This window comes from Oncorhynchus mykiss, chromosome 12, assembly GCF_013265735.2.
Source record: "Oncorhynchus mykiss isolate Arlee chromosome 12, USDA_OmykA_1.1, whole genome shotgun sequence".
In the NCBI taxonomy this organism is placed as follows: domain Eukaryota; kingdom Metazoa; phylum Chordata; class Actinopteri; order Salmoniformes; family Salmonidae; genus Oncorhynchus; species Oncorhynchus mykiss.
This window is the reverse complement of record NC_048576.1, coordinates 93,788,360-93,816,205: the sequence shown is the minus strand read 5'-3', so window position 1 is coordinate 93,816,205 and position 27,846 is coordinate 93,788,360. Positions and strand designations below refer to the sequence as shown.

Sequence of the window (27,846 nt, the reverse complement as noted above, 5' to 3'; positions counted from 1 at the left end):
AAGTTACAAATATCATCATACTCCACATAGAATACAGTTTACAAATATCAACATATTCCACATAGAATACAAGTTACAAATATCATCATACTCCACATAGAATACAGTTTACAAATATCAACATATTCCACATAGAATACAAGTTACAAATATCATCATATTCCACATAGAATACAGTTTACAAATATCAACATATTCCACATAGAATACAAGTTACAAATATCATCATATTCCACATAGAATACAGTTTACAAATATCAACATATTCCACATAGAATACAGGTTACAAATATCATCATATTCCACATAGAATACAAGTTACAAATATAATCATATTCCACATAGAATACAGGTGACAAATATCATCATATTCCACATAGAATACAGGTGACAAATATCATCATATTCCACATAGAATACAGGTGACAAATATCATCATACTCCACATAGAATACAGGTTACAAATATCATCATATTCCACATAGAATACAGGTTACAAATATCATCATATTCCACATAGAATACAAGTTACAAATATCATCATACTCCACATAGAATACAGTTTACAAATATCATCATATTCCACATAGAATACAGGTTACAAATATCATCATATTCCACATAGAATACAGGTTACAAATATCATATTCCACATAGAATACAAGTTACAAATATCATCATACTCCACATAGAATACAGGTGACAAATATCAACATACTCCACATAGAATACAAGTTACAAATATCATCATATTCCACATAGAATACAGGTGACAAATATCATCATATTCCACATAGAATACAGGTGACAAATATCATCATATTCCACATAGAATACAAGTTACAAATATCATCATATTCCACATAGAATACAAGTTACAAATATCATCATATTCCACATAGAATACAAGTTACAAATATCATCATATTCCACATAGAATACAAGTTACAAATATCAACATATTCCAGATAAATGAAAGTGTTTGTCCCTCTTGTCCCTCTCTCTCTAACCCCCAGGGTGTGGAAGGGACGGGCCTGGCGTTCATTGCCTTCACAGAGGCCATGGCCCAGTTCCCTGCCAGCCCCTTCTGGTCCACGCTCTTCTTCCTCATGCTGCTCAACCTGGGCATGAGCACCATGTTCGGCACCATGCAGGGGATCCTCACCCCCCTCATGGACAACTTCAGCCTGCTGGGACGCCACCGGACCATGCTCACAGGTAATACAGACATATTCACACACACCAATGACCCAATACACAAATGCACCCACGTGCGCACACACACTCAACTAAATGTTTCAAAGACAGACAAAGAGCACAACTACAAACTCAAACACCAAAAAATATAACAAGTTTTAGTTTGTAGTTGTGCTCTTTGTCTGTCTGTCTGTCACTAAATATCTGTGTTCTTTGTCATTATGGTTCAGTGTGTCACTAAATAGCTGTGTTCTTTGTCATTATGATTCAGTGAGTCACTAAATAGCTGTGTTCTTTGTCATTATGATTCAGTGTGTCACTAAATAGCTGTGTTCTTTGTCATTATGATTCAGTGTGTCACTAAATAGCTGTGTTCTTTGTCATTATGATTCAGTGTGTCACTAAATAGCTGTGTTCTTTGTCATTATGATTCAGTGTGTCACTAAATAGCTGTGTTCTTTGTCATTATGATTCAGTGTGTCACTAAATAGCTGTGTTCTTTGTCATTATGATTCAGTGTGTCACTAAATAGCTGTGTTCTTTGTCATTATGGTTCAGTGTGCAGCTGTGCCCTGGGCTTTGTGATCGGACTTTTGTTTACCCAGCGCTCAGGGAACTACTTTGTGACAATGTTCGATGACTACTCTGCCACCCTACCCCTGATCATCGTGGTGGTCTTTGAGACATTCGCTGTGGCCTGGGTGTACGGAGCTGACCGGTAAGATGTCCAAACAGGTTTACCAATACCAATGTAATAGTATAATACCAGTATAATACCAATGTAATAGTATAATACCAATGTAATAGTATAATACCAGTGTAATAGTATAATACCAGTGTAATAGTATAATACCAGTGATGTACAGTATAATACCAGTGTAATAGTATAATACCAGTGTAATAGTATAATACCAGTATAATACCAGTGTAATAGTATAATACCAGTGTAATAGTATAATACCAGTGTAATAGTATAATACCAGTGTAATAGTATAATACCAGTGATGTACAGTATAATATCAGTGTAATAGTATAATACCAGTGATGTACAGTATAATACCAGTGTAATAGTATAATACCAGTGTAATAGTATAATACCAGTGTAATAGTATAATACCAATGTAATAGTATAATACCAGTGATGTACAGTATAATATCAGTGTAATAGTATAATACCAGTGATGTACAGTATAATACCAGTGTAATAGTATAATACCAGTGATGTACAGTATAATACCAGTGTAATAGTATAATACCAGTGATGTACAGTATAATACCAGTGTAATAGTATAATACCAGTGTAATAGTATAATACCAGTGTAATAGTATAATACCAGTGTAATAGTATAATACCAGTGTAATAGTATAATACCAGTGATGTACAGTATAATACCAGTGTAATAGTATAATACCAGTGTAATAGTATAATACCAGTGTAATAGTATAATACCAATGTAATAGTATAATACCAGTATAATACCAGTGTAATAGTATAATACCAGTGTAATAGTATAATACCAATATAATAGTATAATACCAATGTAATAGTATAATACCAATATAATAGTATAATACCAGTGTAATAGTATAATACCAGTGTAATAGTATAATACCAATGTAATAGTATAATACCAGTGTAATAGTATAATACCAATATAATAGTATAATACCAGTGTAATAGTATAATACCAATGTAATAGTATAATACCAGTATAATACCAGTGTAATAGTATAATACCAGTGTAATAGTATAATACCAGTGTAATAGTATAATACCAATGTAATAGTATAATACCAGTATAATACCAGTGTAATAGTATAATACCAGTGTAATAGTATAATACCAATATAATAGTATAATACCAGTGTAATAGTATAATACCAGTGTAATAGTATAATACCAGTGTAATAGTATAATACCAATATAATAGTATAATACCAGTGTAATAGTATAATACCAGTATAATACCAGTGTAATAGTATAATACCAGTGTAATAGTATAATACCAATATAATAGTATAATACCAATGTAATAGTATAATACCAGTATAATACCAGTGTAATAGTATAATACCAGTGTAATAGTATAATACCAATATAATAGTATAATACCAATGTAATAGTATAATACCAGTGATGTACAGTATAATATCAGTGTAATAGTATAATACCAATATAATAGTATAATACCAGTATAATACCAGTGTAATAGTATAATACCAGTGTAATAGTATAATACCAATATAATAGTATAATACCAATGTAATAGTATAATACCAGTGTAATAGTATAATACCAGTGTAATAGTATAATACCAATATAATAGTATAATACCAATGTAATAGTATAATACCAGTATAATACCAGTGTAATAGTATAATACCAGTGTAATAGTATAATACCAATATAATAGTATAATACCAGTGTAATAGTATAATACCAGTGTAATAGTATAATACCAGTGTAATAGTATAATACCAGTGTAATAGTATAATACCAGTGTAATAGTATAATACCAGTGTAATAGTATAATACCAGTGTAATAGTATAATACCAGTGATGTACAGTATAATACCAGTGTAATAGTATAATACCAGTGTAATAGTATAATACCAGTGTAATAGTATAATACCAGTGTAATAGTATAATACCAGTGTAATAGTATAATACCAATGTAATAGTATAATACCAGTATAATACCAGTGTAATAGTATAATACCAGTGTAATAGTATAATACCAATATAATAGTATAATACCAATGTAATAGTATAATACCAGTGTAATAGTATAATACCAATGTAATAGTATAATACCAGTGTAATAGTATAATACCAATATAATAGTATAATACCAGTGTAATAGTATAATACCAATGTAATAGTATAATACCAGTATAATACCAGTGTAATAGTATAATACCAGTGTAATAGTATAATACCAGTGTAATAGTATAATACCAATGTAATAGTATAATACCAGTATAATACCAGTGTAATAGTATAATACCAGTGTAATAGTATAATACCAATATAATAGTATAATACCAGTGTAATAGTATAATACCAGTGTAATAGTATAATACCAGTGTAATAGTATAATACCAATATAATAGTATAATACCAGTGTAATAGTATAATACCAGTATAATACCAGTGTAATAGTATAATACCAGTGTAATAGTATAATACCAATATAATAGTATAATACCAATATAATAGTATAATACCAGTGTAATAGTATAATACCAGTGTAATAGTATAATACCAGTGATGTACAGTATAATACCAGTGTAATAGTATAATACCAATATAATAGTATAATACCAGTGTAATAGTATAATACCAGTGTAATAGTATAATACCAGTGATGTACAGTATAATACCAGTATAATACCAGTGTAATAGTATAATACCAGTGATGTACAGTATAATACCAGTATAATACCAGTGTAATAGTATAATACCAGTGTAATAGTATAATACCAATATAATAGTATAATACCAATATAATAGTATAATACCAGTGTAATAGTATAATACCAGTGTAATAGTATAATACCAATATAATAGTATAATACCAGTGTAATAGTATAATACCAATATAATAGTATAATACCAGTGTAATAGTATAATACCAATATAATAGTATAATACCAGTGTAATAGTATAATACCAGTGTAATAGTATAATACCAGTGATGTACAGTATAATACCAGTGTAATAGTATAATACCAGTGTAATAGTATAATACCAGTGTAATAGTATAATACCAGTGTAATAGTATAATACCAGTGTAATAGTATAATACCAATATAATAGTATAATACCAGTGTAATAGTATAATACCAATGTAATAGTATAATACCAGTGTAATAGTATAATACCAGTGATGTACAGTATAATACCAGTGTAATAGTATAATACCAGTGTAATAGTATAATACCAGTGTAATAGTATAATACCAATATAATAGTATAATACCAGTGTAATAGTATAATACCAATGTAATAGTATAATACCAGTGTAATAGTATAATACCAGTGATGTACAGTATAATACCAGTGTAATAGTATAATACCAGTGTAATAGTATAATACCAGTGTAATAGTATAATACCAATATAATAGTATAATACCAATATAATAGTATAATACCAGTGTAATAGTATAATACCAGTGTAATAGCATAATACCAGTGATGTACAGTATAATACCAGTGTAATAGTATAATACCAATATAATAGTATAATACCAGTGTAATAGTATAATACCAGTGTAATAGTATAATACCAGTGATGTACAGTATAATACCAGTGTAATAGTATAATACCAGTGTAATAGTATAATACCAGTGATGTACAGTATAATACCAGTGTAATAGTATAATACCAGTATAATACCAGTGTAATAGTATAATACCAGTGTAATAGTATAATACCAGTGTAATAGTATAATACCAGTGTAATAGTATAATACCAGTGTAATAGCATAATACCAGTGATGTACAGTATAATACCAGTGTAATAGTATAATACCAATATAATAGTATAATACCAGTGTAATAGTATAATACCAGTGTAATAGTATAATACCAGTGATGTACAGTATAATACCAGTGTAATAGCATAATACCAGTGATGTACAGTATAATACCAGTGTAATAGTATAATACCAATATAATAGTATAATACCAGTGTAATAGTATAATACCAGTGTAATAGTATAATACCAATGTAATAGTATAATACCAGTGTAATAGTATAATACCAGTGTAATAGTATAATACCAGTGTAATAGTATAATACCAATGTAATAGTATAATACCAGTGTAATAGTATAATACCAGTGTAATAGTATAATACCAATATAATAGTATAATACCAGTGTAATAGTATAATACCAATGTAATAGTATAATACCAATATAATAGTATAATACCAGTGTAATAGTATAATACCAATGTAATAGTATAATACCAGTATAATACCAGTGTAATAGTATAATACCAATGTAATAGTATAATACCAGTGTAATAGTATAATACCAGTGTAATAGTATAATACCAGTATAATACCAGTGTAATAGTATAATACCAATGTAATAGTATAATACCAGTGTAATAGTATAATACCAGTGTAATAGTATAATACCAATATAATAGTATAATACCAGTGTAATAGTATAATACCAATGTAATAGTATAATACCAATATAATAGTATAATACCAATGTAATAGTATAATACCAATGTAATAGTATAATACCAGTGATGTACAGTATAATACCAGTGTAATAGCATAATACCAGTGATGTACAGTATAATACCAGTGTAATAGTATAATACCAATATAATAGTATAATACCAGTGTAATAGTATAATACCAGTGTAATAGTATAATACCAATGTAATAGTATAATACCAGTGTAATAGTATAATACCAATATAATAGTATAATACCAGTGTAATAGTATAATACCAATATAATAGTATAATACCAGTGTAATAGTATAATACCAGTGTAATAGTATAATACCAGTGATGTACAGTATAATACCAGTGTAATAGCATAATACCAGTGATGTACAGTATAATACCAGTGTAATAGTATAATACCAATATAATAGTATAATACCAGTGTAATAGTATAATACCAGTGTAATAGTATAATACCAATGTAATAGTATAATACCAGTGTAATAGTATAATACCAATATAATAGTATAATACCAGTGTAATAGTATAATACCAGTGTAATAGTATAATACCAGTGTAATAGTATAATACCAATGTAATAGTATAATACCAATGTAATAGTATAATACCAGTGTAATAGTATAATACCAATATAATACTATAATACCATTATAATACCAGTGTAATAGTATAATACCAGTGTAATAGTATAATACCAATGTAATAGTATAATACCAGTGTAATAGTATAATACCAATATAATAGTATAATACCAGTGTAATAGTATAATACCAGTGTAATAGTATAATACCAATGTAATAGTATAATACCAGTGTAATAGTATAATACCAGTGTAATAGTATAATACCAGTGTAATAGTATAATACCAATGTAATAGTATAATACCAGTGTAATAGTATAATACCAATGTAATACTATAATACCATTATAATAGTATAATACCAATGTAATAGTATAATACCAATGTAATAGTATAATACCAATGTAATAGTATAATACCAGTGTAATAGTATAATACCAATATAATAGTATAATACCAGTGTAATAGTATAATACCAATGTAATAGTATAATACCAGTGTAATAGTATAATACCAGTGTAATAGTATAATACCAGTGTAATAGTATAATACCAATGTAATAGTATAATACCAGTGTAATAGTATAATACCAATATAATACTATAATACCATTATAATACCAGTGTAATAGTATAATACCAGTGTAATAGTATAATACCAGTGATGTACAGTATAATACCAGTGTAATAGTATAATACCAATGTAATAGTATAATACCAGTGTAATAGTATAATACCAGTGTAATAGTATAATACCAGTGTAATAGTATAATACCAGTGTAATAGTATAATACCAATGTAATAGTATAGTACCAATGTAATAGTATAATACCAGTGTAATAGTATAATACCAGTGTAATAGTATAATACCAGTGATGTACAGTATAATACCAGTGTAATAGTATAATACCAGTGTAATAGTATAATACCAGTATAATACCAATGTAATAGTATAATACCAGTGTAATAGTATAATACCAGTGTAATAGTATAATACCAATGTAATAGTATAATACCAGTGTAATAGCATAATACCAGTGTAATAGTATAATAGCAGTGTAATAGTATAATACCAGTGTAATAGTATAATACCAATGTAATAGTATAATACCAGTGTAATAGTATAATACCAGTGTAATAGTATAATACCAGTGATGTACAGTATAATACCAGTGTAATAGTATAATACCAGTGTAATAGTATAATACCAATGTAATAGTATAATACCAGTGTAATAGTATAATACCAGTGTAATAGTATAATACCAGTATAATACCAATGTAATAGTATAATACCAGTGTAATAGTATAATACCAGTGTAATAGTATAATGCCAATGTAATAGTATAATACCAATGTAATAGTATAATACCAGTATAATACCAGTGTAATAGTATAATACCAGTGATGTACAGTATAATACCAGTGTAATAGTATAATACCAGTGTAATAGTATAATACCAGTGTAATAGTATAATACCAGTATAATACCAGTGTAATAGTATAATACCAGTGTAATAGTATAATACCAATGTAATAGTATAATACCAGTGTAATAGTATAATACCAGTGTAATAGTATAATACCAATGTAATAGTATAATACCAATGTAATAGTATAATACCAGTGTAATAGTATAATACCAGTGTAATAGTATAATACCAGTGATGTACAGTATAATACCAGTGTAATAGTATAATACCAGTGATGTACAGTATAATACCAGTGTAATAGTATAATACCAGTGATGTACAGTACTCCTTTCTTACGGTACGATCCTGCCTACTTTCTGGATCATGTCCAATACGTCACATTGTGATGTCCCTCCGTTATACGGTACGATCCTGTGTCCCTCCGTAATACGGTACGATCCTGTGTCCCTCCGTAATACGGTACGATCCTGTGTCCCTCCGTAATACGGTACGATCCTGTGTCCCTCCGTAATACGGTACGATCCTGTGTCCCTCCGTAATACGGTACGATCCTGTGTCCCTCCGTAATACGGTACGATCCTGTGTCCCTCCGTAATACGGTACGATCCTGTGTCCCTCCGTAATACGGTACGATCCTTTGTCCCTCCGTTATACGGTACGATCCTGTGTCCCTCCGTAATACGGTACGATCCTGTGTCCCTCCGTAATACGGTACGATCCTGTGTCCCTCCGTAATACGGTACGATCCTGTGTCCCTCCGTAATACGGTACGATCCTGTGTCCCTCCGTAATACGGTACGATCCTGTGTCCCTCCGTAATACGGTACGATCCTGTGTCCCTCCGTTATACGGTACGATCCTGTGTCCCTCCGTAATACGGTACGATCCTGTGTCCCTCCGTAATACGGTACGATCCTGTGTCCCTCCGTAATACGGTACGATCCTGTGTCCCTCCGTAATACGGTACGATCCTGTCTACTTTCTGGATCATGTCCAATACGGTTTTTGAATTGGGCTTCAAGAATATAAAATCAAATTCATCAGGTTGAGAACACCTTTATTTAACTAGGCAAGTCAGTTAAGAACAAATTCTTATCATCCGCATATAGATGAAGTTTACTTTTTTTTTACAGATTGACCAATGGTGTTTATATAAATAGTGAAGAGAATATGTCCCAAAATAACCCCTGTGGTACACCTTTATGTACTTCAAGACATTCAGACTTAACCCCATCAATTTTGATGGCCTGAGTTCTGTCACTAAGATAATCATGAAACCATGAACAGGCATCAGAGTTCAGCCTTAATCAAGGACAACTTACATAGTGATCAGATTTAGCCTTTCTGATTTGTCTTAGACAATGATTCCTCAGTTGCTTAAAAACTTACCAGTCCAGGCCTAATCATGTGTTCCTGGCCTTGACCCAAACATCAACTGTTTTATGAATGACTTCTGCATCCTCCGGAGTGTACCAGGCATTCGATTGACTTTTAACCCTTCATTTTCTGAAGGGAACATGATTATCCACAATAGTATTGAAGACATCTGCAAAATGTCTCAAAGCTAAATCAGGTTCAGAGATATCTGAAGTACAACCAAGCCTCTGATAGGCTGAGTGGAATTGTTGCCATATTGTGGACAGCTATCTAATCCTCTAACATCTCCACAAGAGTCTAGCGGGCTAGAGGCTATATGGGGTTGGTTTGAGATTCAGCATCTGTGATGACGACACATCTAGCATCTCCTCTCCTCCCTAGCTTCTTGGATGACATTGAGATCATTCTGAAATGGCGCCCCCCGGTGCTGTATAAGTACCTGTGGAAGTACGTGTGTCTGTTTGCTATGGTGGGCCTGCTGGCGGCAAGTCTACTGCGAATGGTCTTCAAACGACCGACCTACACAGCCTGGAACCACACCACGGTGAGATACCCCTACAATGGCCCTGGTCCCTGATCCTGGCTGGCTAGATGGAGGGCTTCCTTTCCTTCCTTCCTTTTGACCTTCCTAACTTCCTCCCTAACTTCCTCCCTAACTTCCTTGAAGTACATTTTTCCTCTCAATTGCTTGATTACACTCATGTTCTTTTTTCACTCTCTTCTGATCCCTCCCTCCCTCTTTATTTATTTTCTCTCTTTCTTTTCTCTCTCTTTCGCTCTCATCCCCCTATACAAGGTGCTATCTAGAACCTAAAAGGGTTATTTGACTGTCCCATTTTGAGAACCCTTTGAAAAACCCTTTTTGGTTCCAGGTAGAACCCTTTTGGTTCCAGGTAGAACCCTTTTGGTTCCAGGTAGAACCCTTTTGAGTGCCGCACATTGTAGGAGCTCAGATGCAATAATTGAATAACCTAAAAACCAACGTTTCGACAGACAAGCTGTGTTCATCAGGGTGTAATGACAAACACTGCAGGGTGCCTAGTTTATATAGTGTCAAAGGACACACACATCATAGCTGGGTGTGGCCTGATATCATTGGTTAATTCTCAGATATAAAAATAACATACCAAAAACATGAATGGATAGCATACGATCATAGAAGCAATCTGGCTACATAAGCCTACAAACATTTACAACAGCAAAATCACAATAATCACAAGAATGGCTTCAGATCACAGTCTACGTTGAGACGGAAGGGAGCAAGGGTCTTTTTAACAATAAATTGTCGAGACCACCCCCTCTCCTAGGGTTCGATGCCGATATAACGTAAGGACGGAATCGAGTGGTTTGCTTCCAAAAAGTGTGCTGTAAACTGGGTAAGTCAAGTTTTTGTACCTAATGGTGCTACGATGCTCTGAGATACACACTTTTAATTTGCGTTTTGTTTTACCTACATAATTTTTACCACAAGGACAAGTTATAAGACAAATAACTGCCTTAGTGGAGCATGTGATAACACCTTTGATTGGGATCTGTTTCCCTGTTTGTGGGTGTTTGAAGGATCGACATTTATAAGTGCCATTACATTGAGCACAGCCGTTACACTTGCAGTTTCCATCCAGTAGGGGCAGAAATAGATGTTCTGCAGGGATATCTTGGTGTGGGTAAATCAGAGTTTACCAATTCATCTCTGAGATTTCTGCCCCGCGAGAATACGATCAAGGGAAGGTCCGAAAACACATTACCGAGACGATCATCGGATCTTAGAATGTGCCAATGTTTGTGAACGATTCCGTTAATTTGTTCAGAACACTTTGAATAGCGGGTAGTTAGAAGGCAAGAATGTTTCTTTTTCTGAGACTCTCCTTGAAAAAGATCATGGCACCCTGCAGTGTGTATCATTATACCCTGATGAAGACAGCTTGTCTGTCGAAATGTTGGTTATTTGGTTATTCATTATTATAAATTGTTCAAGTGTTCTACTCCGCTGGCCAGCACCTCGCCAAAATAGGTGTGCGTTTCTTTTGCCTCTAGAAGATCCCTTTTGAGTTCCATGTAGAACCCTTAACACAGAGGGTTCTACATGGAACCTTAAAGAGTTCTACCTGGAACCAAAAAGGGTTCTACCTTGAACCAGAAAGGGTTCTCCTATGGGGACTGCCGAAGAACCCTTTTGGAACCCTTAGAATGTATGTCTTCCTCTCCAGGCATCGGAGACAACTCTGGAGTACCCAGGCTGGGCCCTGGCCATGTTGGCCATGCTGATCCTGGCTGCCACCCTGCCTGTCCCTGTTGGCTACTTCCACTCCTGGCTGAAGAACCGTGGCATGGGCCCCGAGGGGGAGCTCGCGGGCCAGGAGATAGACAGAGAGAGGTACACCAAGTGCAACTCCAGCGACGCCCTGGACTCCAACTCCCAGCATACCCCTTCGGTGGAGGATGATGGCCGACCCAGGGCTAGCTTCCTACCACTGGGCCTCGACCACTACAGACTCCTCCCACAACAGGAAGACGTGGAGGAGGAGGAAGAGGATACGATGTGAGAGAGGGTTTGAGAATCGAGGGACGAAGAGAGGAGAGTGGCCGCGGGAAAGAGAGACCCACTTTAGAGAGAGAGAGAGAGAGAGAGAGCGTCTCTTGACTGAAATAGTGGAAAGGACTCCACTTATATCCCCAGACTTTTAATTGATAGTGAATCTTAATAATGTATTACAATGTATATGACCGTTCATCCATATTACCAAAGAAACCTAACATTAGCACAATGTAATAACCTGTATCCTTAGTGCCAACGCACACCTATCAGTCACCTATCATAAGTCACCTATCATAAGTCATGTATCATAATTGACCTATCATAAGTCACCTATCATAAGTAACATCATAATTGAACTATCATAAGGGACCTATTATAAGTGACCTGGGGTGGCAGGTAGCCAAGTGGTTAGAGTGTTGGGCCGGGAACTGAAAGGTTGCTGGATCGAATCTCTGAGCTGACAAGGTAAAAATCTGTTGTTCTGCCCCTGAACAAGGCAGTTAACCCACCTTTCCCTGGTAGGCTGTCATTGTAAATAAGAATTTGTTCTTAACTGACTTGCCTAGTTAAATTGACTATTTACAAAACCTATCATAAGTGACTTATTATAGGTGACCTATCATTATACTGATAAGTACTGTAAGAAGTGCCTTATTATAGGTGACCTATCATTATACTGATAAGTACTGTAAGAAGTGCCTTATTATAGGTGACCTATCATTATACCGATAAGTACTGTTCGAAGTGCCTTATTATAGGTGACCTATCATTATACTGATAAGTACTGTAGGAAGTGCCTTATTATAGGTGACCTATCATTATACCGATAAGTACTGTAGGAAGTGCCTTATTATAGGTGACCTATCATTATACCGATAAGTACTGTTCGAAGTGCCTTATTATAGGTGACCTATCATTATACTGATAAGTACTGTAGGAAGTGCCTTATTATAGGTGACCTATCATTATACTGATAAGTACTGTAAGAAGTGCCTTATTATAGGTGACCTATCATTATACTGATAAGTACTGTAGGAAGTGCCTTATTATAGGTGACCTATCATTATACTGATAAGTACTGTACGAAGTGCCTTATTATAGGTGACCTATCATTATACTGATAAGTACTGTTCGAAGTGCCTTATTATAGGTGACCTATCATTATACTGATAAGTACTGTAGGAAGTGCCTTATTATAGGTGACCTATCATTATACTGATAAGTACTGTAGGAAGTGCCTTATTATAGGTGACCTATCATTATACTGATAAGTACTGTAGGAAGTGCCTTATTATAGGTGACCTATCATTATACTGATAAGTACTGTAGGAAGTGCCTTATTATAGGTGACCTATCATTATACTGATAAGTACTGTAGGAAGTGCCTTATTATAGGTGACCTATCATTATACTGATAAGTACTGTAGGAAGTGCCTTATTATAGGTGACCTATCATTATACTGATAAGTACTGTAGGAAGTGCCTTATTATAGGTGACCTATCATTATACTGATAAGTACTGTTCGAAGTGCCTTATTATAGGTGACCTATCATTATACTGATAAGTACTGTAAGAAGTGCCTTATTATAGGTGACCTATCATTATACTGATAAGTACTGTAGGAAGTGCCTTATTATAGGTGACCTATCATTATACTGATAAGTACTGTAGGAAGTGCCTTATTATAGGTGACCTATCATTATACTGATAAGTACTGTAGGAAGTGCCTTATTATAGGTGACCTATCATTATACTGATAAGTACTGTAGGAAGTGCCTTATTATAGGTGACCTATCATTATACTGATAAGTACTGTAAGGAGTGCCTTATTATAGGTTACCTATCATTATACTGATAAGTACTGTAGGAAGTGCCTTATTATAGGTGACCTATCATTATACTGATAAGTACTGTAGGAAGTGCCTTATGGTTCAAGTGCTGTATTAACACACCCAGGATCCTGTTCCTTGAACTGTGATGACAGTTTCAACTAGCTGCTCACAGGTCAATTATAAGTATGACTTGTATTCTTGGGTTTCTTGTAGTTTGACTTGATTCTGCTCCAAAGACACTTCTGAAGGTGAGGAGTATTGAGGGAAGCGAAGGACTTTAAAGTCCAGCTTGTATATTGCATAGTAATACTCTTGTAAGACAAGTAGAGGCTCTGATCCAGAGAGCCACAAAATATATATTTGATATATTCTGATATGCAGTTTTTTTTATTAGGGTGCTAAACTTAGTTCAAGAAAGTAAGGAGCTGAATTTGGGGCAAAGATTGGGAAAGTTGTGCAGTGGTACTCGGTATGACCAGTAACCGCCCATAAACAAAGATCCTGCAAAAGTAACTTCTAAAAGATGTTTAGAAAATAACATGCCTTGTGTCTGGGGTTTTACTGGCCTGTAGTATGTGATGGTATTGAGGAACAGTACAATCCACATAGCTGTGTGTTAGTAGTGTTAATAGTAGTGAACGGACTGAAAGGGAACTTAACATTCACATCATCTCCTGATGCCTATTGTTGCCTCTGACCCAACGTGTCTGTCTGTCTGTCAGAGGCCCCACCAGGGGGCAGGTCACCAGGCAGAACCAGTGAGCTAGGGAGGCCCCACCAGGGGGCTGGTCACCAGGCAGAACCAGTGAGCTAGGGAGGCATCAGGGGGCAGGTCACCGGGCAGAACCAGTGAGCTAGAGAGGCCCCATCAGGGGGCAGGTTACCGGGCAGAGCCAGTGAGCTAGGGAGGCCCCATCAGGGGGCAGGTTACCGGGCAGAACCAGTGAGCTAGGGAGGCCCCATCAGGGGGCAGGTCACCAGGCAGAACCAGTGAGCTAGGGAGGCCCCACCAGGGGGCTGGTCACCAGGCAGAACCAGTGAGCTAGGGAGGCCCCATCAGGGGGCAGGTCACCGGGCAGAACCAGTGAGCTAGAGAGGCCCCATCAGGGGGCAGGTTACCGGGCAGAGCCAGTGAGCTAGGGAGGCCCCATCAGGGGGCAGGTTACCGGGCAGAGCCAGTGAGCTAGAGAGGCCCCATCAGGGGGCAGGTTACCGGGCAGAGCCAGTGAGCTAGAGAGGCCCCATCAGGGGGCAGGTCACCGGGCAGAGCCAGTGAGCTAGAGAGGCCCCATCAGGGGGCAGGTTACCGGGCAGAGCCAGTGAGCTAGAGAGGCCCCATCAGGGGGCAGGTCACCGGGCAGAGCCAGTGAGCTAGAGAGGCCCCATCAGGGGGCAGGTTACCGGGCAGAGCCAGTGAGCTAGAGAGGCCCCATCAGGGGGCAGGTCACCGGGCAGAGCCAGTGAGCTAGAGAGGCCCCATCAGGGGGCAGGTCACCGGGCAGAGCCAGTGAGCTAGAGAGGCCCCATCAGGGGGCAGGTCACCGGGCAGAGCCAGTGAGCTAAGTATCTAATCATATATTTTGTACATAGTGTATATGTATGTTTGACTCTTACTTTCAATGAGCTGCAACTTTACCTCCCTTATGATCTTGAGACCATGGTGCAAAGTCTCAGTCCTCAAAGCAGACTAGTCCTTTAACCTAGTCACACTGCCGTTCTGATCCTAACCATACTGTTCTGGTTCTACTCATTTACACTGTCGTTCTGATCCTAACCATCTAACCATTCTTACTACCTTGTCCTTTGCAGGCCAGTTCAGCTTGGCTCAGATCGACTCCGTAGTGTGAAAATAACTGTTTTTTCATCCTTGCCTTGTTACCAGTGATTGATTTGTCGCTGGGAAACGAGGTGTGTGCACACGTCAGCCAATCATTAGTTGATCATAAGTACCAGGGAGAAACACTAACCTAGCAGGACTGTGGATGTCGAGGGCCTGAGGTTATGCACCCTTGATCAAGACAATCAACTGTTACTGTATTTCTCAGTGTTGAGTTTATCCAGGTCAACTGTTACTGTATTTCTCAGTGTTGAGTTTACCCAGGTCAACTGTTACTGTATTTCTCAGTGTTGAGTTTATCCAGGTCAACTGTTACTGTATTTCTCAGTGTTGAGTTTACCCTGGCTAACTCATTGATCCTGCCTGGTGAGTTTACCACCCAGCTCTGCCCATTCATGTCATTAGATATAAACTGGGATTTCTGAGTGCTCTGCACAGCTATAACCATCAAAGCAAAGCTAGTAGCTGCAACGGAGACTGCAGAGAGAACAGAATCCTCCACAGTTAGAACTGGGATGTAGACTTCACAATGATTGTACAAACATCATCATGGCAACACAGCGTAACTTAGGCCTTATTAGTAACTGTAATGAAATAACAAATGGAATGATTTAATACCAGACATGTACCCAGTTACAGTCCACTTCCACTGCTTTTCCATTTAAATCGTGTTTGAAATTAGTATTTGAAACAAATACAAATTGTAATTCATATGAAAAAGGGAATCTAAAAGTAGTGACATTTCCAAAACTTGTTTACGACCCTGTTATTACATGGTAATTACACAGCTTATTTCATTGGTTGTTAATATGGTTTAACAAGGCGAAGCCTATGGTGTCAAGTGTGGCCAGAGACCTTACTGTACTAGAAGGATTGGTACACTTGTAGTCCCGCAGTCAAACACACTCCAGGTCAGGGGTGGGCAACTCCAGTCCTCCAGCGCCTGATTGGTGTCACACTTTTTCCCCATCCCCAGCTAAAACACCTGACTCCAATATCATGATCTTCAGTTCAGAATGTAATTAGTTTAATCAGCCGTGTTTGCTAGGTGTGGGTGAAAAGTGTGACACCATTCCGGCCCCAGGGGACTGGAGTTGCCCATCCCTACTCCAGGGGACTGGAGTTGCCCATCCCTGCTCCAGGGGAATAGAGTTGCCCATTTCTGCTCCAGGGGACTGGAGTTGCCCATCCCTACTCCAGGGGACTGGAGTTGCCCATCCCTGCTCCAGGGGACTGGAGTTGCCCATCCCTGCTCCAGGGGACTGGAGTTGCCCATCCCTACTCCAGGGGACTGGAGTTGCCCATCCCTGCTCCAGGGGAATAGAGTTGCCCATCCCTGCTCCAGGGGACTATGAGTTGCCCATCCCTGCTCCAGGGGAATAGAGTTGCCCATTTCTGCTCCAGGGAACTGGAGTTGCCCATCCCTGCTCCAGGGGACTGGAGTTGCCCATCCCTGCTCCAGGGGACTGGAGTTTCCCATCCCTGCCCCAGGGGACTGGAGTTGCCCATCCCTGCTCCAGGGGAATGGAGTTGCCCATCCCTGCTCCAGGGGACTGGAGTTGCCCATCCCTACTCCAGGGGACTGGAGTTGCCCATCCCTGCTCCAGGGAAATGGAGTTGCCCATCCCTGCTCCAGGGGAATAGAGTTGCCCATTCCTGCTCCAGGGGACTGGAGTTGCCCATCCCTGCTCCAGGGGACTGGAGTTGCCCATCCCTGCTCCAGGGGACTGGAGTTGCCCATCCCTGCCCTAGGGGACTGGAGTTGCCCATCCCTGCTCCAGGGGAATGGAGTTGCCCATCCCTGCTCCAGGGGACTGGAGTTGCCCATCCCTACTCCAGGGGACTGGAGTTGCCCATCCCTGCCCCAGGGGACTGGAGTTGCCCATCCCTGCTCCAGGGGAATGGAGTTGCCCATCCCTGCTCCAGGGGACTGGAGTTGCCCATCCCTACTCCAGGGGACTATGATTTGCCCATTCCTGCTCCAGGGGAATAGAGTTGCCCATCCCTGCTCCATGGGAATGGAGTTGCCCATCCCTGCTCCAGGGGAATGGAGTTGCCCATCCCTGCTCCATGGGAATGGAGTTGCCCATCCCTGCTCCAGGGGAATGGAGTTGCCCATCCCTGCTTCAGGGGAATGGAGTTGCCCATTCATGCTCCAGGGGAATGGAGTTGCCCATTCATGCTCCAGGGGAATTGAGTTGCCCATTCATGCTCCAGGGCAATGGATGACAAAAAGTGAGGGAGACTGAAAGACAGATACACAGTCCTGGGTTCACTAAGGCCTGAGAGTCAAGGACACGCCCTGAGATAGATGAACTGCAGGAACGCAGGGTTGTAGTGATTATGGCACAGCGTAGCAAAATGTTTTGCAACTAAAAACAATTGTTTCTTATTGTTCAGGTATCTGTCCCTGTTTCAGTCAGTTTTCTTCTGTTTGGTGCATAGTAAACACTACCCTGTTGAGACAGTGAGAGGCCACATTATCATAGAGACTCCGCACTCCAGACAATCAAGGCAGCTTTGTGTTTGTTTTTGTGTGTGAGTTCATTACAGCACAATCTTACCAACGCCAAAGAGGTTTGCATGCAGTGTTTTACTGTATATTATGAAAAAGCTTGAGCTATTATGCTGCAATTTCAGCTTAGCTTGATCCATGTTGAGGATGGGTTTGCATGGACACCACCTTGGCCTTGTTAGCTCCCTAGGAACTGTGATTATGTATGTGTGAATGTATGCCTCTGACTGAATCTATGTCAGTGTAAAACTGAGCGTGTGTGTGTGTGTGTCTGTCTGAATATATATATGTATATATGAGTTGTTTTGAAAGATGTCTTACCTCAAGTATGTATGTGTTGTTGTCTAATAAGAGGATTGTACTGTTATATACCAAATAAAGTATCCTTTTGAACATGTGATTTCCTGTTCCGTGTTTGTCTTTGGCTTCTATTCCTCCTAGGTCAGGGCTCTCCAAGTCCGGTGATGGGGAACTACTGGGTGAGCAGGCTTTTGTTCTATCCCAGCGCTAACACATTTCCAATAAGGATCTGCATAACTGATCATGGCCTTGAGATATGTTAAGAAAGGGAGTGGAGATAGGTAGATAAAGGGGGTTGACATAGGTAGAATAAATATCTATTGTATTTTACTGTGTTCTATTCTGAAGCAGTGGTCCAGTGGGTGAGCAGCCTCCGAGGTTATGATGGAGTTTTACAGTGTATTGGATTTTAAAGAGGCAATCGGCTTTAGAATAGAACAAGAGATTAGAATATAATATAGATACTTAATTTTCCTTTTTGTGAGAAACGGAAATATCATATATTTAAAAGTCCAACAAAGATAGGCTACATGAGGTGTGGATGGGCTGAAGCTAAAAAAAAGGTCAAACCGAAAACCTGTGGAACTTCCTTTAAACTGCTGCTATCTGTGGTCCTATTGGGCAGCCTACCCCTGGCCCCTCCTAGTTCCCTTCACCATAACTCCTCCTTTCTCCTGAAGTGTAGGTCTACTCTCCTTCACTAGGCTACTTCCCACACATCTAAAAGCATTGGATTGGTGGAGGCATTTAGGCTAGAGGGGGTTTATACCAAATTTATTTTACCAGTGATTTCCTTCAAATCAGTGAAGGGGGAAGTTAACAAGTGCAAACTTTGGGAGGAAGGAGAGATAATTGCGTCTTACATCTCTACAGATCGGTGTCCCACCCTCAGGGCGGTTGAGCTAATGTGCGGTAATGTGATTAGCATGATGTTGTAAGGAACAAGAACATTTCCCAGGACATAGACATATCTGATATTGGCAGAAAGCTTAGCTGTACTGTTCCATTACAGTAGCTATTACAGGGAAAGAATACCATGATGTTGTTTGAGGAGAGTGCACAGTTATGAACTTGAAAAGTTTTTAATAAACATATTAGGCACATTTGGGCAGTCTTGATAAAACATTTTGAACTGACTTGCTATGGTTCATTGGATCAGTCTAAAACTTTGCACATACACTGCTGCCATCTAATGGCAACAATATAAATTGCGCCTGAGCTGGAATAATACATTATGGCCTTTCTCTTCCATTTCAAAGATGGTACAAAAAAAGGTTGATCTTTTACCAGATCTAATGTGTTATATTCTCCTACATTCATTCTACATTTCCACAAACGTCAAAGTGTTTCCTTTAAAATGGTATCAAGAATATGCATATCCTTGGTTCAGGTCCTAAGATACAGGCAGTTAGATTTGGGTATGTCATTTTAGGCGAAAATTGAGGGGGAAAGGGGGCGGAAACTTTTAACCACTGTCGCCATCTAATGTGAAAGTAAGTGGCCGCTAGATGGCAGCATGAGTGGAGAGACTGGTCACGAGGCAGTGCGTGTCAAAAATAAGTGGATGACAGAAAAGTTTTAGTATCGTGTTTTTTAATCACATGACGACAAAACTATGTTTATTACTTTTATCATGTCAATTGATTAAAATAATTTAAAATGGCAGCCTTGGCTTTAATATATGCAGAGACTAGGTCTAGGCTACTCCAAATTATACATAGGCCTGGTGGATGAGAGCTCTATCAATGTTGTTTCGAGAGGAAAGTGTAGGCTATACTATCCTGTGAAAGAAAAGTAACTTCCGAATGGGCGCAATAATAAAGATATGCCTGCCTATAGGCTAGACTAGGCTACATCTAAATGTTGGCTATTGTATTTAGAAATATATATTTTATGACAAGCAATTTCTGTTGTGTATAGGAGCGCAAGAAGTGGTAGGGATGGACTGGTGGAGTGTGTAAGAGAGAGAGAGAGAGAGAGAGAGAGAGAAAGAGAGGGACTGCGCTTAGAGCTGGAGTGCGCGCGGGATAGCACACCGGCTGGATCGGGGAGTCGAGAAGATGGAGATCCGACCAGACAGGTTTAAGGCGGTTGCAGCCAAGAATCTGGGAAAGATACACAGGTACCTCCTTAACTTCTTAACAATTGCTTATGGCTTGCCTTATTTTTATGTAAACCGTTTGTTGAAAATAGCTTTTTCTGTATGCTGCGGTAATATAACTTTTATTGGTGATATTCAAAGCCCAAAAGGGCAACTGTTTGTGAAAGTGACTAAAAAGAAGTGGCACTTTCAGACAATGTAGCGCCACGGTCGATACCTGGATCTCAGTGGCGCGCACTGTATGCTAGGCGCACCTGGACTCGTTTGGACAGTGTGCGCTCAGGGGCACAGCAAAATGGCAACATCTGGTGTGCATCCAGAGATGGGGTGGACATTATCACTAGAAAACTAGAAAAACTCAAACAAATTGAGAGCGTGTATTTTATGAAATTCGATTCGGATAGGCTGTATAACATTGTGCAATACTCCAGTCGAAATGTATTGATGTAAATTGATTGTAGCAGGGTTGGGGTCAGTTCCAACTGAATGCAGTCAATTCAGGAATTAAACTGAAATTCCAATTCAATTATTTGAAAAGGGCATACATTTTCAGTGACTTCTCAATAAACTGGAAAGTACCTATTTATTTCAGAAGTGCCATTTTTTTAAATTCACTTCCTAAATGAACTGATTTAAATTAAATTCGAATTGCCCCCAACCCTTCGATTGTAGGCTACCTAGATTGTTTCGGTTTTGGCGTTCAGGTGAGATGTGCCACTCTTGGTTTCAGCAGAGAGTGCGTGCGGTATCTGGGACCTGTGTTGCTCGGAGAGGTGTGATTACATAATGTTTTCGTGCGTAATTGACGCGCACTGGCCGATTGAGAAGGTTGTCCAGGTGGAAAGGAATAGAGAGAATCAGATTAGCCTCATGTAACATGTATGGTCCCCGGTGCCGATGACAGACCGAAACATCGACAGACAGACAGGACACTCAGAAAGACATACATACAATACCCATCGCCATCCTAATTGTCGCGTGTTCAATCAAGTGGTTTACATTCAACCTGACGGTTCGTTACAATGGCTCTGAACATGTACATAGTTGGAAAAGGATGTGAAACTTCCCCTGCAACTACAGGTGCGGATTATAGGCCTATCTTTCGCTATGCAAGTGCAGTGGTCACGTGCATCCACTGGTTTAATAAATAATGTTTCCAATCTATTTTTATTTAGTAACTTTGAAATGTATTCATAAAAAAGCCATATGGCGTTCAAATAGGCCTACAATAAAATAAAAAGCCCCAGTCATTGTTATGATGACCAGATGTATAGATGTGTTTGCACAAAATCATCTTTCAACATGAACATTTCATCACATTAGACTAAATGTCCATCATTTTAGCTTGGAATTAACTCATTGGGATATTTAGGCTGTGATTAAAATTGGAAATATTGTCAAATCAATAGAGGTCTTTCCAATAACTTTTGCCAGGTGTATTAATTGATTGATTGCATTTATTGGATAATTAAATGTATCGCGGTGCTCCAGCCAGACGAACTTCCGTGCGTCGACTAGGCCTACAGGTTATTTTGTCAGACGGATTCTCCGTAGGTCGACTGGACACTCAGGCAGGAGTCACTGCTAAACTAAAGGCTATAAAATAGGTGTCGAAAAAAATCGCATTTTAAAGCTCCTGCAGCCTCCTGTCGAAACCCTGAATCGAAGCATAACTCCAAACGTTTTGAAGATTTCAGAAATCTCACGTTTTCTTTATTTTATTATTATTAGCCCATTATTAATATCGTTTGCATGTTTTATATATGTTTACAACAGCATGGCCTAAACAAATGCAGCGTTACGGAAGGAAAAACCTGTGAGAAAACACAATTTCATGTTCATTTAAACCGGTCGATAATCTACATAATAAATTACCATATACAGTTTAAAATAGAATATTAAAAAGTGATCAATTGATCGTCTGTGTAGGTGACAAAAAATGAGAGATTATAGTCATTGATAGGGCAGCACACTCGAGCTCTCCCGGGGTTTGAGGTAGCAACCAAACATATAAATCCCCATCCTGAAATAGCCCGTTTCTCCGCCCAGCTGTCGGTCCACGCAAATCCCCTAACTCTACCCCTCCCACATTCCCACTCCAAGCCCAGCCCACTGTCACTTCCTCTCGCCCCCCTCCTCTCACCCCATCCTCATTCACAGACCAGCCTACTCCATCATCTCATCCGGGGCCCCGGATTAAGAGTGTAAGGGCACGCGAGTCAAATCGCTTTTTTTCCCCTGGCTCTCGTGAGGCACGTGCATGCTGGTGTCCAATGCTATTTGCTTTGAAATACTGTATGTGATTGGATTTGATTTATTTATATAGGGCCTTTCTACCAATTCTTTCTACCAACTGAGGTAGTAGGCTAAAGGAGGTACTGAAAGCGCTTTACATAGTAGGCTAAAAGGGGGAAATCACCTTCACACTACACTTCTTGCATGACTGTGAGGGCTCACCCTCAGAGGAACTAGCTATATGACTGTAGTGTATCAGACTGAGGGCCCAGAGGAACTAGCTATATGACTGTAGTGTATCAGACTGAGGGCTCAGAGGAACTAGCTATATGACTGTAGTGTATCAGACTGAGGGCCCAGAGGAACTAGCTATATGACTGTAGTGTATCAGACTGAGGGCTCAGAGGAACTAGCTATATGACTGTAGTGTATCAGACTGAGGGCCCAGAGGAACTAGCTATATGACTGTAGTGTATCAGACTGAGGGCCCAGAGGAACTAGCTATATGACTGTAGTGTATCAGACTGAGGGCTCAGAGGAACTAGCTATATGACTGTAGTGTATCAGACTGAGGGCCCAGAGGAACTAGCTATATGACTGTAGTGTATCAGACTGAGGGCCCAGAGGAACTAGCTATATGACTGTAGTGTATCAGACTGAGGGCCCAGATGAACTAGCTATATGACTGTAGTGTATCAGACTGAGGGCTCAGAGGAACTAGCTATATGACTGTAGTGTATCAGACTGAGGGCCCAGAGGAACTAGCTATATGACTGTAGTGTATCAGACTGAGGGCTCAGAGGAACTAGCTATATGACTGTAGTGTATCAGACTGAGGGCTCAGAGGAACTAGCTATATGACTGTAGTGTATCAGACTGAGGGCTCAGAGGAACTAGCTATATGACTGTAGTGTATCAGACTGAGGGCTCAGAGGAACTAGCTATATGACTGTAGTGTATCAGACTGAGGGCCCAGAGGAACTAGCTATATGACTGTAGTGTATCAGACTGAGGGCTCAGAGGAACTAGCTATATGACTGTAGTGTATCAGACTGAGGGCCCAGAGGAACTAGCTATATGACTGTAGTGTATCAGACTGAGGGCTCAGAGGAACTAGCTATATGACTGTAGTGTATCAGACTGAGGGCCCAGAGGAACTAGCTATATGACTGTAGTGTATCAGACTGAGGGCCCAGAGGAACTAGCTATATGACTGTAGTGTATCAGACTGAGGGCTCAGAGGAACTAGCTATATGACTGTAGTGTATCAGACTGAGGGCTCACCCTCAGAGGAACTAGCTATATGACTGTAGTGTATCAGACTGAGGGCCCAGAGGAACTAGCTATATGACTGTAGTGTATCAGACTGAGGGCTCAGAGGAACTAGCTATATGACTGTAGTGTATCCTAATCAAAGGGTTGAACTAATCCATATTTTGTAAATTATTGGTGTATTCACGTATATGGTAGGCCTACAGTACCAGTCAAAAGTTTGGACACAGCTACTTATACTTGGGTGTTTCTTGTAGAATAATAGTGAAGACATTAAAACTATGAAATAACACACATGGAATCATGTAGTAACCAAAAAAGTGCTAAACAAATAAAAATATATTTTAGATGAGATTCTTCAAAGTAGCCAGCCGTTGCCTATATGACATCATTGCACACTCTTGGCATTCTCTCAACCAGCTTCATGAGGTAGTCACCTGGAATGCATTTCAATTAACAGGTGTGCCTTGTTAAAAGTGAATTTGTGGAATTCTGTTCCTTCTTAATGTGTTTGAGCCAATCAGTTGTGTTGTGAAAATGTAGGGGTGTTATACAGAATATGTCCCTATTTGATAAAAGACCAAGTCCATGTTATGGCAAGAACAGCTTGAATAAGCAAAGAGAAACTACAGTCCATCATTACTTTAAGACATGAAGGTCAGTCAATACGGAACATTTCAAGAACTTTGAAAGTTTCTTCAAGTGCAGTCGCAAAAATCTTAAAGCGCAATGATGAAACTGGCTCTCATGAGGACCGCCACAGGAAAGGAAGACCCATAGTCACCTCTACTGCAGAGGATAAGTTAATTAGACTTAACTGCACATCCGATTGAATTGCTGCAAAGAAACCACAACTAAAGGACACCAATAATAAGAAGAGACTTGCTTGGGTCAAGAAACATGAGTAATGGATATTAGTCCGGTGGGAATCTGTCCTTTGGTCTGATGAGTCTAAATGTAAGATTTTTGGTTCCAACCGCTGTGTCTTTGTGAGACGCAGAGTAGGTGAACGGATGATCTCCACATGTGTGGTTCCCACCATGAAGGATGGAGGAGGATGTGTGATGGTGTGGATGTGCTTTGCTGGTGACACTGTTGGTGATTTATTTAGAATTCAAAGCACACTTAACCAGCATGGCTACCACCGTATTCTACAGCAATACGCCATCCCATATGGTTTGAGCTTAGTGGGACTATAATTTGTTTCTCAACAGGACAATGACCCAACACACCTCCTGTGCCTTGAATTCTAAATAAATCACCAACATTGTCACCAGCAAAGCACATCCACACCATCACACATCCTCCACCAGTTAAGTAAGGCCAATTTGACCAAAAAGGAGAGTGATGGAGTGCTGCATCAGATGATCTGACCTCCACAATCACTTGATCTCAACCCAATTAAGATGGTTTGGGATGAGTTGAACTGCAGAATTTTTTATTTTTTATTTTACCTTGGCAAGTCAGATAAGAACAAATTCTTATTTAAAATGACAGTCTAGGAACAGTGGGTTAACTGCCTTGTTCAGGGGCAGAATGACAGATTTTTACCTTGTCAGCTCAGGGATTCAATCTAGCAACCTTTCGGTTACTGGCCCAACACTCTAACCACTAGGCTACCTGTCCTCCAGTGAAGGAAAAGCAGCGAACAAGTGCTCAGCGTATATGGGAACTACTTCAAGCCTGTTGGAAAAGCATTCCAGGTGAAGCTGGTTGAGAGAATGCCAAGAGTGTGCAAAGCTGTCGTCAAGGCAACGGGTGGTTACTTTGAAGAATCTCAAATATAAAATGTATTTTGATATGTTTAACACTTTTCTGGTTACTACATGATTCCATATGTGTATGTCTCCAAACTTTTGATTGGTACTCTATATTCAAACAATAGGAAGTATGTGTGTGTGTGTGTGTGTGTGTGTGTGTGTGTGCGTATGTGAGCGTGTATACTGTGTGAGTGGTCTACCTCACCGACAGAACCGTGATCCCTCCCTGTGAATGCTGCCAGTAGTTCATCTATTATTTAGAGTTTTTCTCCATCGGAATGCGTCTCTTGTTTCTATATTAAACTAGGTAGGCAAATACTATGGTAGTGTAAGGTACAGAGCAGCCCCAACACCTTCTCCTCTCCTCTCTAAGGTACAGAGCAGCCCCAACACCTTCTCTTCTCCTCTCTAAGGTACAGAGCAGCCCCAACACCTTCTCCTCTCCTCTCTAAGGTACAGAGCAGCCCCAACACCTTCTCTTCTCCTCTCTAAGGTACAGAGCAGCCCCAACACCTTCTCATCTCCTCTCTAAGGCACAGAGCAGCCCCAACACCTTCTCTTCTCCTCTCTAAGGTACAGAACAGCCCCAACACCTTCTCCTCTCCTCTCTAAGGTACAGAGCAGCCCCAACACCTTCTCATCTCCTCTCTAAGGTACAGAGCAGCCCCAACACCTTCTCTTCTCCTCTCTAAGGTACAGAGCAGCCCCAACACCTTCTCCTCTCCTCTCTAAGGTACAGAGCAGCCCCAACACCTTCTCTTCTCCTCTCTATGGTACAGAGCAGCCCCAACACCTTCTCCTCTCCTCTCTAAGGTACAGAGCAGCCCCAACACATTCTCTTCTCCTCTCTAAGGTACAGAGCAGCCCCAACACCTTCTCCTCTCCTCTCTAAGGTACAGAGCAGCCCCAACACCTTCTCATCTCCTCTCTAAGGTACAGAGCAGCCCCAACACCTTATCTTCTCCTCTCTAAGGTACAGAGCAGCCCCAACACCTTCTCCTCTCCTCTCTAAGGTACAGAGCAGCCCCAACACCTTCTCTTCTCCTCTCTAAGGTACAGAGCAGCCCCAACACCTTCTCCTCTCCTCTCTAAGGTACAGAGCAGCCCCAACACCTTCTCTTCTCCTCTCTAAGGTACAGAGCAGCCCCAACACCTTCTCTTCTCCTCTCTAAGGTACAGAGCAGCCCCAACACCTTCTCCTCTCCTCTCTAAGGTACAGAGCAGCCCCAACACCTTCTCTTCTCCTCTCTAAGGTACAGAGCAGCCCCAACACCTTCTCCTCTCCTCTCTAAGGTACAGAGCAGCCCCAACACCTTCTCCTCTCCTCTCTAAGGTACAGAGCCCCAACACCTTCTCCTCTCCTCTCTAAGGTACAGAGCAGCCCCAACACCCTCTCCTCTCCTCTCTAAGGTACAGAGCAGCCCCAACACCCTCTCCTCTCCTCTCTAAGGTACAGAGCCCCAACACCTTCTCCTCTCCTATCTAAGGTACAGAGCAGCCCCAACACCTTCTCCTCTCCTCTCTAAGGTACAGAGCCCCAACACCTTCTCCTCTCCTCTCTAAGGTACAGAGCAGCCCCAACACCTTCTCCTCTCCTCTCCTCTCTTCTCTTCTCTACCTTCACCTCTTCCCTGCAGTCATTCCCTTGTCATCCGTC

The 27,846-nt window shown here is 39.5% G+C and overlaps 2 protein-coding genes across 5 annotated transcripts in view; both read left to right on the top strand.

Annotated features, from left to right (window-relative positions):
• The window catches only part of LOC118937783 (sodium-dependent neutral amino acid transporter B(0)AT2-like), a 36,560-nt gene extending 23,422 nt beyond the window's left edge, over window positions 1–13,138 (top strand). For 3 of the 4 annotated variants that reach the window (XM_036939246.1, XM_036939249.1, XM_036939248.1), the window contains 4 exons: window positions 1,017–1,218; window positions 1,756–1,915; window positions 10,182–10,344; window positions 12,008–13,136. In XM_036939246.1, coding sequence (XP_036795141.1) covers window positions 1,017–1,218; window positions 1,756–1,915; window positions 10,182–10,344; window positions 12,008–12,343 — 861 coding nt within the window. In that variant the 3' untranslated portion in view covers window positions 12,344–13,136. Of the gene's footprint in view, window positions 1–1,016; window positions 1,219–1,755; window positions 1,916–10,181; window positions 10,345–12,007 lie in introns of all 4 variants that reach the window. The other variant, XM_036939247.1, reaches the window with a different exon arrangement.
• A 7,657-nt stretch (window positions 13,139–20,795) lies between these two features.
• The window catches only part of LOC118937784 (vesicular glutamate transporter 1-like), a 66,392-nt gene continuing 59,341 nt past the window's right edge, over window positions 20,796–27,846 (top strand). The window contains exon 1 of the mRNA XM_036939250.1: window positions 20,796–20,943. Within this exon, the coding sequence (XP_036795145.1) occupies window positions 20,882–20,943 (62 nt within the window). The 5' untranslated portion in view covers window positions 20,796–20,881. The remainder of the gene's footprint in view (window positions 20,944–27,846) is intronic.